The sequence below is a fragment of the Lepus europaeus genome, chromosome 8, assembly GCF_033115175.1.
Source record: "Lepus europaeus isolate LE1 chromosome 8, mLepTim1.pri, whole genome shotgun sequence".
NCBI lineage: Eukaryota > Metazoa > Chordata > Mammalia > Lagomorpha > Leporidae > Lepus > Lepus europaeus.
Window position 1 is genome coordinate 119,612,007 of NC_084834.1, and position 16,394 is coordinate 119,628,400.

Here is a 16,394-nt window from a genome sequence, read left to right on the forward strand (position 1 = left end):
GCCCCCCCAACCCCTCCCCCGCGCGCGCCCCAAGCAGTGACTGGCAGGGGACGCACCCTCTCAGCCTGGCACCCAAGACTACGTGGCGCCTGTGGCCAACGGGAACACCAAATCCGCGGGTGGAAGTGCTTCTCCTCCCTACCCCCACCCCCCAGCGGCCTGGTTCCTAAAAGAACTCCCCCAACCCACACGCAGTCCCCAGGACGCAGGTGTAGCAGGGCCTCGGAGAATCTACCAGGTTAAACGCCGGGTCGTCCCAAAGTCGTAGGGAGCACAAAGAGCCGAGCCGGGAAGGCAGGGGCCCAGAGGGCGGTGAGCTGGGCCCGGGGGTCCGCGCAGGAGCCTGGCAGGGCGGGGACCCCGGGCCGGTGCCAGCGCGCGCCCCGCCCCGCCCGCAGCAGCGCGCGGGCCCCGCAGGCCGGGGAGGGCGGCGCGGCCGCGCTCTCACCGCCCCGGGGAGTGGTTCCCGCGGGCCGGCCGGGCGGGGCGGCGCGTTTAAGGCGCCGGCCGGGCCCCGCCGCCCCACTCGCGCGCCCCGCCACAGCCGCCGCGGACACCGCGCCTCGCCATGGAGCGGCCGGCTCTGCGCGCCCTGCTCCTCGGCGCAGCCGGGCTGCTGCTCCTGCTCCTGCCCCTCTCCTCTTCCTCCTCTTCGGACGCCTGCGGGCCCTGCGAGCCGGCCGCCTGCCCGCCCCTGCCCCCGCGGGGCTGCCCGCTGGGCGAGACGCGCGACGCGTGCGGCTGCTGCCCGGTGTGCGCCCGCGGCGAGGGCGAGCCGTGCGGGGGCGGCGGCGGCGGCAGGGGGCACTGCGCGCCGGGCATGGAGTGCGTGAAGAGCCGCAAGAGGCGGAAGGGTAAAGCGGGGGCAGCAGCCGGCGGCCCGGAGGTGAGCGGCGTGTGCGTGTGCAAGAGCCGCTACCCGGTGTGCGGCAGCGACGGCACCACCTACCCCAGCGGCTGCCAGCTGCGCGCCGCCAGCCTGCGCGCCGAGAGCCGCGGGGAGAAGGCCATCAGCCAGGTCAGCAAGGGCACCTGCGAGCAAGGTGGGCACGCGCGGGGCCTGCGGCCGGCTGCTTCTCTTCCCGGTGCTCTGCGTTCGGGCGGGCGGTGCGCGGGCGCGGGAGGTGGAAGCCCGGAGTTGTCTCCTTGGGGAGAGCAGGGCGCAGTTGGTGAAACCGGAGACGGGGCTTCCTGGGGGCGCTCGCTGGCTGGATGTTGAGGGTTTCTACAATCGGATTTCCTATTTGTTAGTATTAAGGGAAAACTCGCTCGTTGGAAATGACCCATTCCCGAACGGCTACCTGGCTAGCTAGGCAAAAATAAGTCGCAGACTTGGAAGAAGGCGCAGTTTGTCTTGGGAACTTTATGGCTGTTCTGTTTTTTCTTGCTTGTTCCTTTTGCGGCACTTGTCTCCAGGTTGCACTGTTGAGCTGGGACGCCTCTGAGGGTGTTGGGTGAATTATTTTATCCCCGACAAATCCGAGCTTGCCATAAATGAAATAGGAAAACAAGGAGAGTCCCGACTTCCAAAAAAGAAAACCAGCTTCGACTCTCATGCCTGAAATAACATTTTCCATCAGCAGTAGTTTCCAGGGAAAGGTCGAAATTCCCCGTTGGCAGCCCTCCGGCTGCTCCAGCCAAGGTGGAAGAGGGGAGGGGGGAGGCCGTTCTGAGAAGACAGAGCTGTTGCTTCTTTGCTTCAGACTTTTCCAGATAATGATTCTTTCTTCAGAGCCTTTCCCAGAAGGCCAGACCCTACGGGGTTGTGTGTCAGTTGTCTGAGAGTTCACCATTGAAAGCCTTAAATGGAGTAACTCGCTGTTAACTGTTTGCAGTATCGTAGCCTTAAACTTAAAAAAAAAAAAAAAAAATCACGCTCCAAGTAATCTGGGCTTCCATCAGACAGCCGTTCCTCCCTTTCGCCTCCTTTGTCATTCAGTTCCATCGAGGGGCGAGAATCATGCGCTCTAAGAATCCATTCCACATATGGCGATGTTGTTGGGGAAGTTAGAAGGAGTTTTTCCCCGCAGCCTTTCAGCCTGAAGGGCAGACGCTGGGCTCACCAGAGTGAGAGGTTACCTTTGTGCTTGTTCAGGTGGGCTTCTTCCTCGGGTAGCCCGTAGCACGTCTTTCCTTTTCCTCTCCTGCTACCCCTGTAAACCCACTGTACAGCAATAGAACATCAAACACGGGCCCAGGCTCCCTGCTGACCGTGGGCCTGCCACTCCTCCCACCTCCCCAGGCTGCAAGCTCCTTGGGCGTATGCACCTGCCTTTTCTTTCTGTTTGGGGAAAACGTTAGGAGGAATAGCATCAAAAACTGGAAACCTTGACATAAATGCACCCTTTTTTTCCAACGTGGACTAAGAGGTATGGGGTTGTGTGCCCACCACTCGTTCTGGGAGATCCAGAGACAGCAGAAGCCAGTGTGCTTTCCCACCCCAGAGACGGATGGGGAGAAGACTGGGTCCCCTGACCCCTGCTGTATCTGGACAGTGCTGGAAGCAGGCCAGACAGAATACCCTTTACTTCTGCGCCATTCTGCGCTGGGGCTTTGCGAAGATTGGGACAACACATTTTTCTTCTTTCCTCTGTCTGTTTCCCGGAATAAGCTTGAGTTACCGTATTGAGAGGGAGGAGGCATTGGGAGTTTGGGTCAGCTTGCTCTCCGTTCTCTTGGTCTCAGCTAACGCACACTGAATGAGCAGCTAGCTGGTGTCAGCGCTGTGCTTTGTGCCGTGCAGCCAGCGCAGCAAGAATCAGGTCTTGCTGGTTTGTGCACTAGAGGCAGACACCCTGGAGTGAATCCCAATCTTCCCCTTCTTTGCTTTTAAAGCTCTTTTGTAAGATTTGTTTGGAAAGCAGAGTGACAGAGAGAGGGAAGGAGAGACATCTTCTGTCCACTGACTTACTGCCCAAATGGCCAGGAACCCCATCCTGGCCTCCCACGTGGGTGGCAGGGCCCCAGACACTTGGACCGTCTTCTGCTGCTTTCCCAAGTACATTAGCAGGAGCTGGATTAGATGTGGAGCAGCCAGGGCTTGAACCCACGTTCTGATGTGGGATGCCGGCATTACAAGCAGAGGCGTGGCCTGCTGTGCCCCAACACCGGCCCCAGCCCCTTCTTTCCTGGGGTCACGACTTTCTTTCTGGGGGAACACCCTGGTCTGCTTGCTGTCTGTATCTCTGGGAAGCAAGGCCAAGCCATCCTCCCGACCATCGGTCTGCGAGATAATGAGCAAATCATCTCAGGCCCTGCCACTATCCCGTGAACTTCGTGCCCGTAGATCTGGCGAGGTCCCTGAGCCACGGGAGCTGGGAGGGGGATTGGACCGTTGACGTAGATGAGATGGAGTGGGTACAGAGAAGCGAGGGCTCATCTGAACCTCACAGGTGGAGATCAGGGCGCTCCATTACTCCTGTTCTTGGCCATGCCTCTGTCTCCACGGCTCCTGAGACCTGAGTTCCTTGGTGGTCCCGTTTTGGCCAGTCTGATCCCGTTGGGTACCATCCTCTGTTCTCCCTCGTGTGGGGAACCGCAGGCTGGCCACCTGTGGGAACCTCCTCATCTACATGGTTTGCAGCAATCGGTCGACTACAAGGCCTACGAAAACAACCAGGTGAAACAGATGAAACAGAATGGACTCTGCATAAACTAGGAAGAACCAGGTGAAACAGATGAACTTTTGACCTGAGACTATACGCGCCCTTTCATCTGATTGGACGATATCAGCATAAAGGGACATTGGGATCTGGGTGGGCCGGCGCAGCCGCCGCTGCTGGCGGCCGCCGCGGCCCCTCTTCTTTTCTCCTCTCCCCACTTTCCTTCTCTCCCCACAAATATAAAGTTCCTTGAGAACCGATAAACAGTGACCGTGTCATGACTACGTTGGACCCTTGCTGGCTAGGGTCCGACACCTCGGAATTCGTTTTCACTGATGGACTCAGCCCCTTCTTTGTACCTTCATGACCAAGTTCACGCCGCCAGCAGGCATAGAGTCTTCACTGTATGCCGGCGTTCTGCCATTTTGGCCACGTGCGTCCAACCCCTTTGATGCTCTGGCTACAGGAGGTGTTTCCGTTCTCACTTCCACACTGGTTTCTTCCTGCCTCTCTGCCTGTGTAGACGCTGTGTCTTCGGCCTGGACCACGTCCCCACCTCTGCACACACCCACCCTTTCTCCTCCCTTTGAACTCTGACCTGGCCACTTGCTCTGTGATGCACTCTGCCCCGTGATGTCGTCCTCGTCCTTCAGCGCTCTGTGTGCACGCGAGCCGTGTCTGTTTGCAGGACGCACCATAGCACGGTTGTGCCCAGGACTCCCTGGGTGTGAATCCTAACTGCTTGCAAACCATAGCCTTGAGCCTTTTCTGATCTCCGTGCCCAGGGGTGGCCTGGCTTGTGAAACGGAGTTGTAACCACACCTGTCCCACAGGGCTGCCCTTAAAGACTGTCCACAGAGAGCCCCTGATGAATATTAACATGCATAGTTTTTCATCATAGGAATTTTCCACAATCTTTTTTGAAGACCCCCCCCAACGCATTTCAAAACTGTTTTGCACCAAAGTAAACTTATCTTTAAATTCCAGTTTCCACCACATTTTTTAATTACCCTTGAGTGTCCGCAAGGCCAGTATCAGTGCCTGGCACGCTTGAGACACCAGTGGGATGAATGAATGAATGAATGATGGGACAGCCGCTGCTCTCCTGTCAGGGTAGGTGGCCTGCAGGAAGATGACGAGCCTTCTTCTCGTGCACTCTGGTTTGAGCTTCAGGCAGAAGGATACGTCCCTGTAATCGTGTGTGCTGTGGTGAACAACCCCAGGGAACCGGGCTAGAGGTGGGACCGGCAGAGCCGTGCCAAGCACCCACGCGAGGGTCCCAGCTAGGGGAGGGAGCACAAGGCAGGGCAGGGAACAAGAACCAATTTGGCTGTCCTAGACTAGACTGTGCTTCCTTCCAGACTCCAGGGCTGCTTTGTCCCTGGCCACTTTGTAAATATTTGTTGAGTAGACAAAGGAGTTCCCTCAAGGAAGTGCCTTCCCAGGGGACGCACGGGCGTGGACGCTCCTGCCCATTGCTGTCTTTTCTTCTGCCTTCCTGAGCTCTGTGAGCTCTTGGGCTCCTGAGCCCCCCGCCCTGCCCCCGCCTTCCACTCTCCTGATGCTGACCCCAGGTGGGCACTTCCCCCAGCCCATCCCAAATTTCCACTCCCCTCACTGCCTGGGACACTGGAGACAGCTTCAGCCATCATTTAGATTCCAGAAACTCATTTTGCTGGGTGAGCTTGAAATATTTGTCATCTTAGACTCACTTTATTTTCATCTTGTTAGGGCCATTTAAATGCCTGTATTCTGTGATGGTCCCTCAGTGCACTTATGGACTTCGTGGACAGTTGACATGAGAGTTCGGGAATTAAATCGTCATATGGTCTGATTATCTTGGGGGAGTGTGAGTCGGTGCAGGGTTGTGGTCAACGAGCAGGGTCACATGCTAACTGAGAGGAGGAGGAGGAGAAGAGCCAGTGTGGAAGTCATCCGTACAGAAAATGTGCCATGCACAAAGGAGTACTACTCAGCCTGGAGCAAGGAGCTCCAGCCATCTGTGACAACATAGGTGAGCCAGCAGGGCGTTAAGCCCAGAAAATTGAGCCAGGCACAGAAAGACCAATGCTGCATGGTCTCACTTATGGGTGGAATCGGGGAAAATCCCACTGGGGCTGGCACTGGGTTAAGCCACTGATGGCAACACCTGCAGCCAATGTGAGAGCAGGGGTTTGAGTCCCAGCTGTTCTGCTTCTGATCCAGCTTCCTGCTAATGTGCTTATGAAAGCAGCAGAGCATGGCCCAAGGGCTTGTGCCCTTGACACCCACATGGGAGACCCGAGTCCCTAGCTCCCAGCTCTGGCCCCCGTCTAGCCTCAGCCATTGCAGGCATGTGTTGAAAGAACAGAACATTTCAGTGAGTTAACTAAGTGAGCTGCTGTCCATTGTGGTGCGGGGATCAGTAGCCATGTGCTGTGCTAATGAAGCTAGCTGGCAGGGTAGCTGTTCAGTGTTGCAGGAGACGCACCCCTTGTTAGCTGGACTCGGCCGTTCGGCAAGGTCCGCATATGGAAAATGTCACGTTGTGTGCACGGTGTTTACTTGTCACATACGGGAACCAAGCAGAGCGCTGTGAGTGGAAGGACGAGGCTGTGCCTAGTGGGAGAGCTGGGGTGGCGGTGACCATGCCCCCCGAGCCGGGCTGGGGAGGGTGGTGGGGCAGGCAGGCCCCATGTCCCCCGAGGGAGCCGACGCGGGATTGGATCCTGGCTTTGGGAAGCTGGCCCTTGGCACCCTCAGGGGTGCGGATTGCAACAGGGTAGCCACAGTGAGAGCCTGGTCTCCGCCCGCGTGTCTCCAGCGCTTTGCCTCTGCCCATTGCAATGCTGTGTCTCCAGGGGCTACTCCCGTCTCTGGCTCCCTCAGATCTGAAAGACAGAGAGGTCGCTTCTCCAAGGGTCTGCCCTGGCCCAATAGAAACGCTTGTAAAATTCTTCTCAGTTGCTTTTCTTGGGGTCAGCGCTATGGCATACCTGGTCAGGCCCGGCACCGGCATCCCATGTGGGCGCGGGTTTGTGTCCCAGCTGCTCTACTTCTGATGCAGCTCCCTACTAAATACACCTTCAGAAAGCAGTGGAAGATGCTTTAAAAAAAATTGCTTTTTTGGAGCAGGGAAATTTCTAGAACAATGAGTGAATCACAGGCTCCTTTCTTATAGCATTGCATACTTTTAATCGTGGCATTTTTAAAAAAGATTTATTTATTTGAAAGAGTTACATAGAGGGAAGGGAGGGGGAGAGAGAGAGAGAATTGTTCCATCTGCTGGTTCACTCCCCAGATGACTGCAATGGCCCTGGTTGGACCAAGCCACAGCCAGGAGCCAGGAGCTTCTTCCAGGTCTCCCACGTGGGTGCAGGGGCCAAGCACCTGGGCCATCTTCTGCTGCTTTCAGGTGCATTAGGGAGCTGGGTCAGAAGTGGAGCCGCCAGGACTTGAACCGGCGCCCAGGTGGGATGCCAGTGTCGCAGGTGGTGGCCCTAGTCACGGCATTGTGGGAGAGACCTGAGCAGCTGTAGGAAAGAACTTGCCTGGAAGAATTGGATTTAAGATGCCTTGGGAAGGAAGCCATCCCAAACACAAGTTAGGGTTTCTGCAGAGTTAAGGAACCAGCGAGTGAAGGGGTGGGCCCCAGCCTACTGCCGTGCAGGGAGACAGAATTCAGACGCCTGGGATTAAGTAGCCACGGGCACATAGCTGCGGAGAACGTTCCAGTGCCCTCACGTGCTCACAGGCCAGTCAGGAGGAGGAGGGCTCTGTGACACTGCCTCCTCGCACGTGGGGCAGCTCTGCGGTGGAGTGGTTCAGCTGAGCTGGCATTTCTGCACAGCCTGGAATACCCTTTGGCCTGCCCTGGGGCCATGGCAGCCTAGAAGAAACTGCCTTATAAGGCTGTCTTCTGGAAAGTTCTCAGAACTCCCCCCCCCCCCCCCAGCCTTCCCGGCTCCTCCATCTTCCGCCATCGGATAGGATTCTGTGCTTTCTCTGCCTCAGGTCCCTGCACGTGTCTGACCTCACAACAGGTGTTAACCACGGGACAGGTAGCATCTTGTGTTTCCTGACTGTGAAAAGGGAGACCCTGAGTTGTTGTCACAGGATCCCTAAGCCAGGGCGGATGAGAGGGACAGAGTGGGCACAGCAGAAGGCTTCGAAATGGAGGGAGACGGGCAAATTAATGCACCTGCTATTATTCTAGGCATTTTGAAAGGTTTCCCAGGAGTCCTTGACCCTTTATGAGTGGGGAGGAGAGGAGAAGGCCAGAAATGACCAAAGGGAGTGTCGCCATGGCCTGTCCTGGTGGGTTTTACATTCAAGGCCGCCTCCCTCTCCCCAATAAGACCTCTGAGTTAGCAGGGAGATCCGGAGAACAGAGAGAGAATGTTTCTCTCTTCACCCGCCACCCACAGTGCCAGCCCCAAGGTTAATTTTTAAGTTGATAATTTTGTCTGGCCCACGCATGATGTTATAAATATCCAAATGGCCCTTGGGGAAAAGAGTCTTCCCTACCCCCCCTCCCATACCATCTACCTCCTGGGAACAAAGACTGCAACCACGTGTTGTGGTGAGTAATCTTGATAATTGATGTTCGCATACTTTGTGGTTCTTTACAGTTTACAGGTGGCTTCCGTAGCGGTCTCCTCATTTGCTACTCGACAACCTGGGGTGGCCGGCACTGTACCGCACAGGTTAAGCCACCACTTGCAATGCCAGCCTCCCATATCAGAGCACCAGTTCAAGTCCTGCCTGTTCTACTTCCAGTCTGGCTCACCCCTAATGCAGCCGGGAAGCTTGGGCCCCAGACTCTGGTGAAGCTCCTGGCTCCTGGCTTCAGTCTGGCCCAACCCTGACTGTGTGGCCATTTGGAGAATGAAATAGCAGACAGAGATATCTCTCTCTCTCTGTCTCTCCCTCTCTCTGCCTTCCAAATAAATAAAAGAAATCTAAAAAGAAAAGAAAAAACACAAAAGGTGAGAGGTGTTATCCCAGTTTCCGGGTAGAGATGCTGCCGGTCAGCCTGTCCCCTGCTGGCCAGCAGCTCCGGCGCTCAACATCTGTGAACACAGTCCAGGAGCTGGAGCCCTCTACGTTTTCCCTTCTATAAATCTGAAATTGCCACCCCCCCAAAAAGTTTAAAACAGAAGATGAAGTAAAGAGTCAGACCCTTCGATATGAAAAACTTCAGAATCCCATCGTGAAATTATTTCCTTTAGGCTTGCCTTCTGACGAGTCAACAAGGGGCCTGTTTATAAAATACATCCGTGTCTGCACAGGGCTAAAAGGAGCTCTTTTGTCAGTTTGCCTCAAATCAGAGCTCTGTGCAATCACCACAGATCGGAGTTTAATTGGCTTTGCGTGGTGCGTGCAGTGTGCCTTATCCTAAACCTCACGTTACATTTAGGGAAAGAAGGTCTTTTTTTTTTTTTTTTTAAGATTTATTTATTTATTTGAAAGTCAGAGATCTTCCACCTGCTGGTTTACTCCCCAGATGGCCGCAGTGCCCAGGCCAAAGCCAACAGCTTCACCCAGGTCTCCCACGTGGGTGCAGGGCCCAAGCACTTGGGCCATCCTTTTGCCGCTTTCCCAGGCACATTAGCAGGGAGCTGGATGGGAAGTGGAGCCCCAGGACTCGATATGGGATGCGGGCACTGCAAGTGGCTGCTTAGCCCATTATGCCAGAGTGCCAGCTCCGGTTTTGAGTGTCTGAAAAGGGAAGGAAAGAACCCTTCGGGCAGAGACACGGCTGGCCTTGGCAGGGCCTTGTCCTCTCCCTGAGTGACAAGCGCCCCGAGGCACGTCATCCACATCACCAACCATCAGCGGCCGAGTCAAGTGGTTGGAATGGGAAAACTTCAGATCTGACATCTGCTCCGCTCTCTTCTGGCCTGACCCCAAGCCAGGAAGAAAAACCATCAGGAAATAGATCTCCTGGAGCATTCGCAAGGCTTTGAAGGCGACCACACAGAGAAGAGACTTCCGGAATGTTCGAGTAGCTCCAGCCCGATCCTGTTCCGGGGGTCTGGGGGAGAGGCCTTCAGAACTTTCTGCTCGGGGAGCAGAAACCCCACAGAGCGTTTCAGCAGCGGCTTCCAGGGGATCCCTCGGGAAGCCCCGGAGCTTTGATGGAGAGAGATGCTTTAGAGGGAGCCGTGCAGCAAAGCCTCTCATTAGAGCTGTCAGCCCAGCGGGAGGGGGCAGGCTGGGGCTGAGCCAGGGGCTGGAGAGACCCAGACCTGGGAGTGCCAGCCCTCCCTCTGCTCAGGTGCAAGGGAGAAGCTGAGCCGGCCCGGTCCTGTCTGCGCTGCTGGCATTAATGCAATGCATTTGGCTTCTCCACCCACTCCCCCTTCCCCGACCCTTTCTTAATTACGTAGCCTGGCCGCCAGCAAACTTATAAATGGTGAGGCCTGCCCAGTCCACTCCTCTGGCTCCATCCCCAGACTCCGGAGCCACACCTGATGTTCCCTCCTGAGATAGCAAGTGAGAGCTTGAACACAGCCCACCCAGTCCTCACCGCCCAGGAGAGAAGGCCGCCCCTTTTCTTGACGCTCCCTTGGGGTGCAGTTTTTGCCAACGTCTTAGAACCTGAATTCCCTCAGCACACAAGCACCAAAGCCACAGCCCCTCTCAGGACAAACCCAGGAGGTGGGGGATAGACCCACAGCCCCGCGGTAACCGTGGACTTCACTGGGCTCTGGCGCTGTCCCCACCAGTTGCCTTGAGCTCGTTGTGCTGGGACACCCAGCTGCGGAGGCTTGGCCAGCACGTGGGAGGGAATATGAGGGGCTTGCAAACAGCTCATGGAAAGCGCACCTTGCAGACAAACTCCGCGTTTTGTGGAACAGCACTAGGACTTGATGATGGCCCATGTCCTTGTGCCTCTGCACCCCGCGTGGGAGACCCAGAAGAAGCTCCTGGCTCCTGGCTTTGGCCTGGCCCAGCTCCAGATGTTGCAGCCTTTTGGAGAGTAAACCAACAGGTGGAAGACCTCTCTCTCCCTTCCTCCCCCCCCCCCCCCGCAACTCTGCCTTTCAAATGGATAAATAAAACTTTTTTAAAAATCATTTAAATTTTAGAGGTCACTCACATTCAGTAGACATTGGCTCATCTCTCTGTTTTTCTTTTAAAGATTTGTTTATTTATTCATTTGAAAGAATTACAGAGAGAGAGAGACTCTCGATACTGGGCCTGTCTGAAGTCAGGAGCCAGGAGCTTCTTCCGGGTCTCCCACCTGAGTGCAGGGGCCCAAGACTTGAGCCGTCCTCCGCTGCTTTCCCAGGCACATTAGCAGGAGCTGGATCAGAAGCGGAGCAGCCAGGACTGGAACCGGTGCCCATATGAGATGCCAGCATCACAGGTGGCGGCTTTACCTGCTACGCCACAGGGCTGGCCTTGGCCCATCTCGTCCCTAAATAGTGAGCCAGTATTTTATGTGAAGGAAATGTTTGATAATTTTCCTGGGTTGGTTCCTTTTATTTAAAAAAAAAAATCATTTAAAGTATTAGCTCCTATGAGGAAACATGAACTAGAATCACAGTTGGAGAGAAAACGAGTTTAATTAGTGCCCACAGGATACACCTCAGGTGCTATCTTTGGCTTTTAGAAATGGGAAAGTCCATTGCTGCAATTTAAGCATCTCTTCTTTGGCTTACACGTGTGGCCTAAGCTAAGCAGGAACTCATTGGAAAAACCACGACGTTGGGGCCCAGCACTGTGGCGTAGGGGGTAAAGCCACCACCTGCTGACGCAGGGGTTCTGCCCTGTGTGAGTTCCAGTCCAGTGCTGAGTTACTGGGTTTGGGTGCAGCCCGGGCGGCAAGGCCTTCAAGGGTCCCAGGTGACTTAACGTCCAGCCCAGACTCGGATTCATCGTCCTGAAAGGACTTCGAATGACTTCTGTGCCTCAGTTCCTTGGGAGAATCACAGTAACGAGGGCCAGGTGTTGCCCATTTCTGTCCAGCCTCCGGTGTTTCACAACAGGTGGACTTTTCAGAATATCTGGTATCTGTGGTCATTCAACACAAGGGTAGTTCAGAAAGTCTGTGGAAGATGGAACTAACCGGAATGTTTATCTTGATGCCAAAACCAAGAAGCTGAAATGCAAGCATAGATTTTCATAATACGCGTTTTCCATGAACTCTGCGAAGACCCTTACGGTGCCTTCTTGGTCTTTACGGTAGCTTTGTTCTCTGACATCTCTGAGAACGTAAAATTGGGGGCTGGAACCGCTGCTCCGAGGACAGCACCCTGGGTCTGGGGGCCTCCGACCGTATTTTCACCAACCAGTCCCGACGTAGCCTCGCTTTCTGTGTGTTTCTGTTTAAAGTACATTGTAAATGCATAAATGTCAAGATCAAGACCAGCAGCGCTGAGGCTCCCAAGTGGAGCCTGTCTGACAACACAGATTTTCTGAAAGGTGTATCGCCACCTTCCTGCTCTCCGGAGCACAGGACAGCACCCGCAGTCCCCTCGGGCCGCTTGAGACAGCGACGTGGCCTGCAGAAGGCACAGAGTTGGCAAAACGGGGCACCAGCGTAAGAGCTGGAACCCGAGGGCCGAGAGGTGCCTGTTCCGCCTCGGCTGGGAACTGCCCGTCAGGACACCCTCGTTCATCACTGCTCCATGACTGTGCACGAGTGGACCTGGGGGCTGACAGACAAGTGTTAGCAAAGCAGGCAGCTTCGCACCTGGGGAGACAGATTTATGCAAACCACCAGCAGTGACCCTGTTTGGAAGTGGCCAGGAGACACCGAGGCAGAACCCATGTGTGGGTTATGGGGTTATGCTTCCCTCGTGTGCCCCCAGTGTGTTCATAGTTCTGAGCACAGAACAGGTGTCTAGGGATGAACTCTTTTTGTAAAGATTTATTTATTTGAAAGGCAGAGTTACAGAGAGGCAGATAGAGAGAGGTCTTCCATCTGCTGGTTCACTTCCCAAGTGGCTGCAATGGCCGGATCGCCCACATGGGTGCAAGGGCCCAAGAACTTGGGCCATCGTCTACTGCTTTCCCAGGCCACAGCAGAGAGCTGGATTGGAAGTGGAGCAGCTAGCACTCGAACCGGTGCCCATATGGGATGCCAACACTGCATGCATCAGCGTTACCCACTGCGCCACAGCACCGGCCCCAGGAGTTAACTGTTGCACTAACTCTTGGTCCAGTTTAGCAAACGCACATGCTATCCCCGTGGCCACTACCCTGTGACAGCCTGGTTTTGCCTTGCACCCCACGGCAGTGGGACTTCCATTCTGGAAGGCACCAGTGAGAAGTGTGCACTTCCCTGAGTTGCAACAGAAGAGACAGTGAGAGTCGCAGGGTGCCTGCCTAAGCCACTAAAATCCACTGGCATGAGGAGCTCAACACCCCTCCACCCTTGATTGTTAGTCATTGGAAGCGTATTTTTCTGTGCTATTTCTGGAAGAGAAAAAAAACCTACAGAGGTACATGCGGCCCTTGTGTTCGTTATAATCTTAGGATGCACTGTATGAGCTTATAAAGATTCTAGGCATGGGTACTTGTGTGGTATAGAAATGGTTATCACTTTGTCTGAATCGACATTCAAGAGTGGAGACAAGTGGATCTTCTGGTCGCTCAGAATTCAGTTGGCTGAATATTGATCCAAAAGAATTTTTAAAGACTCTATTTAAATACCTTGGTAAGAGCTATGAAAAAAAAATATGCAGTAAATGTACTTTGCTCTGCCTTGTTCCAAATCTCATTTAAAAAAATTGTTTTCTTTGAAAGGCAGAGCTACAAAGGAGAGAGAAAGAGATCTAATCTGCTGGGTCCCTCCCCAAAGGGCTACAATGGCCCCGGGTTCCAGGTCTCCCATGTGGGTGCAGGGGCCCGAGTACTTGGGCCGTCTTCCACTGTTTTCCCAGGTGTGTTAGCAGGGAGCTGGATCAGAAGTGGAGCAGCCGGCTCGTATGGGATGCTGGTGTCACAGGCAGCGGCACTACCAACGTTTGTCCCTAAAAGCAAGACCTTAAGTGGGTGTGATGCCCTGTAGAGATGATGAGGATGCTGTCTTCCCCGTGGTCTGCACGGTTCATTGGCAGATGTTGAGCTTTTGTACAGACCACAGTGGATTGACTGTAAGTTTCTAGGCTGAATAGGCAGAGACTTCAAAAAGTTTGTGGAAATGCATATTATGAAAAGTTATGCATGAATTTCAAAATAATTTTGCACCAGAATAAACTTAATTCCATTCTTCCACAAATTTTTGAAGTCTCCTCGTGTATTCTTCTTAGTCCACTTTAGTTCAGCTTATGCAGCTTCTGAGTGTCCCAGGGTTGGAAGCCAATTTGAGTTCTCTTTCACTAAAGATCTTTTCTATTATTAAAACCCAAGGTTATAGAAATTGGTGGAATTCAGTGACATCAAAGACACTTATTGTAAACATTTTTATTGTATCTCCTTCCATGTTTTATTGTTTTCCATTCTAGTCCTTTTTCTCTACATCTATGGCATGATTATATTGATCAAGCCACACGTGTATTTTACATGTTGTCTCTAATCTGTACTATTTTCTAGATATTTAAAATATCTTACAAGTATCATTTATAATTCTGTGTAATCACTTGAATGAGCCATAATTTAATCCAGATTTGCTCTTTCATGAGTGACCGTATAATTCCCATTTTTGGACATAAAGACCTTTCTGCACTGTTTCTTTAAAACAGATGCCAGAGTACGATCCAGAGATATGCATGTGTCTTTAAAATTTTGATGCCTACATGGCCGGCGCCGTGGCTTAACAGGCTAACCCTCCGCCTTGCGGTGCCGGCACACCGGGTTCTAGTCCCGGTTGGGGCGCCGGATTCTGTCCCGGTTGCCCCTCTTCCAGGCCAGCTCTCTACTGTGGCCCGGGAAGGCAGTGGAGGATGGCCCAAGTGCTTGGGCCCTGCACCCGCATGGGAGACCAGGAGAGGTATCTGGCTCCTGGCTTTGGATCAGCGCGATGCGCCAGCCACAGTGGCCATTGGAGGGTGAACCAACGGCAAAGGAAGACCTTTCTCTCTGTCTCTCTCTCTCACTATCCACTCTGCCTGTCAAAAAAAAAATTTTTTTTCTTGATGCCTACCAACATCAGTGATTGTAGTTTAAAAATCAGCCTCGTGCCTAAACTTAGGAGTAAAATTAGCCTCTTCTGAACACTTGGGGCACATTTTCCACTAAAAGCAAAAGGCCAAAAACAAAACATTGTAAAACACAAGATAAGTTATTTTTTCACTATCCTCAGGTGTGCCTTGCACTGCCAGTCTGCAGCAGCACAGAGACCACTGGGCACTGAGTGGCCAGAAGTCCGGGGGCCCTGCTGACTCCCAAGTCTGCCCACAAGATGGCCAGGGACACCCGGTGGCCAGCTCAGGCCCTGTGGGGTTCTTCCAGCGAGAGCAGAAAGAAAGGAGCTGTTTGTTATAATGCTTTTCTTTTCTTTTTTTTTTTTTTTCAGGCCCAATTTGGTTGATCAGATATTTCAAATTAACAGGAGACAAAGAGAATATTCCTTTGCACACGCTGAGTTAAGAGCTTCCAAAAACATCTGTATCCATGATGGAGGAGCATGAAAGTGTTGGTGTGATGGCAGCCTCCTGTGTGGGATGTGAACAGTAAAAGCTGAGCCGGGCAGGCTTTGCCCTAATGTTTTTCTGTGGAAGGGAAGAACACTCACAACTGTTCTCTGTGGCTACAGCTGATGGCGTGCAGCCCTCCCGCTGGGCTGCAGGTTCAGGTACTCTGCCGGCCGCTGTGGTCCAGAAATACTAAGATGACAAATTCCCAAAATAAACAGTAAATTTTATTTCTTGGAGATTTATTTATTTATTTAAAAGTGTGACAGAGAAAGGGAGAAATGGAGAGAGATCTTCCATCAGGTGTTTCACTCTGCAAATGTCCACAACAGCCAGAGCCGGGCCAGGCTGAAACCAGGGGCCTGGAACTCCCTCTGGGTCTCCCACATGGGGGCAGGGACCAAGCACTTGGGCCATCCTCCACTGCCTTCCCAGGCGCATTAGCAGGGAGCTGGACCGGAAGTGGAGTAGCTGGGACTCGAATCGGCATCACAGGCAGCTCCTTAACCCACTGCACCAAAGCGCCAGCCCCAAACAAGTAGTTTTAAATACTCATACTACAGTAGATTGTTGCAATTGTTCTTTTTTATCATTGGCTGTTCTTACTGTTTTCTGTACCTAATTAGTAAATTAATATCACAGATGTAAACATATGGGAAAAAAAACCTGTGTGACATTGGGCGCCAGCTGTCCAGGGCTGCAGGCAGCCACCGGGAGTCAGTCACAGACGAGGGGGGACCGTGCACAGCCAGCTGACTCTCCGCATCCATTTAAACCTGAATTCTGTATGCCCCACTGAGACCGTGGCTTGACCGCTGGGTTCATCCCAGTTTGGGGATCCACGGCTACTCGGCACCACTCGGGGGGAGCTGTGCCCTGCTCCACTCAAACTAGAGCAGGGTCTGCCTTCAGCATCTGACTGCACGTGGCCTTGAGCTCTCGCTGGGAACTTGAGGCTGGCAGAGCCCTGCGTCTCCTCCTCCCAGGTCCTTTCTCCAGAGCACTCGGCAGCAGCAGTCCTTGTGAGACGTGCTTCCCGTTAACGCAGCGACCGGTGCCGAGACGTAGAGTGGCGAGGCTGTGTGGAATTCTCGGGCAGAGTTCTCCCCACGCTTGATGGAGAGATGGGAGTGATAAGAGCACAGGACAGGTTACAGATCCCACACCCTGGCACAGGCGGGTGCCTGCTGAGCCCTCACAGCACCCTGTGGTGTGGTATTATCGC

At 53.7% G+C, this 16,394-nt stretch overlaps 1 protein-coding gene across 1 annotated transcript in view; it reads left to right on the forward strand.

The window, feature by feature from the left end:
• Nucleotides 1-525: 525 nt before the first annotated feature.
• Nucleotides 526-16,394, forward strand: part of IGFBP7 (insulin like growth factor binding protein 7) — a 61,057-nt gene continuing 45,188 nt past the window's right edge. The window contains exon 1 of the mRNA XM_062198788.1: nt 526-1,043. Within this exon, the coding sequence (XP_062054772.1) occupies nt 569-1,043 (475 nt within the window). The 5' untranslated portion in view covers nt 526-568. The remainder of the gene's footprint in view (nt 1,044-16,394) is intronic.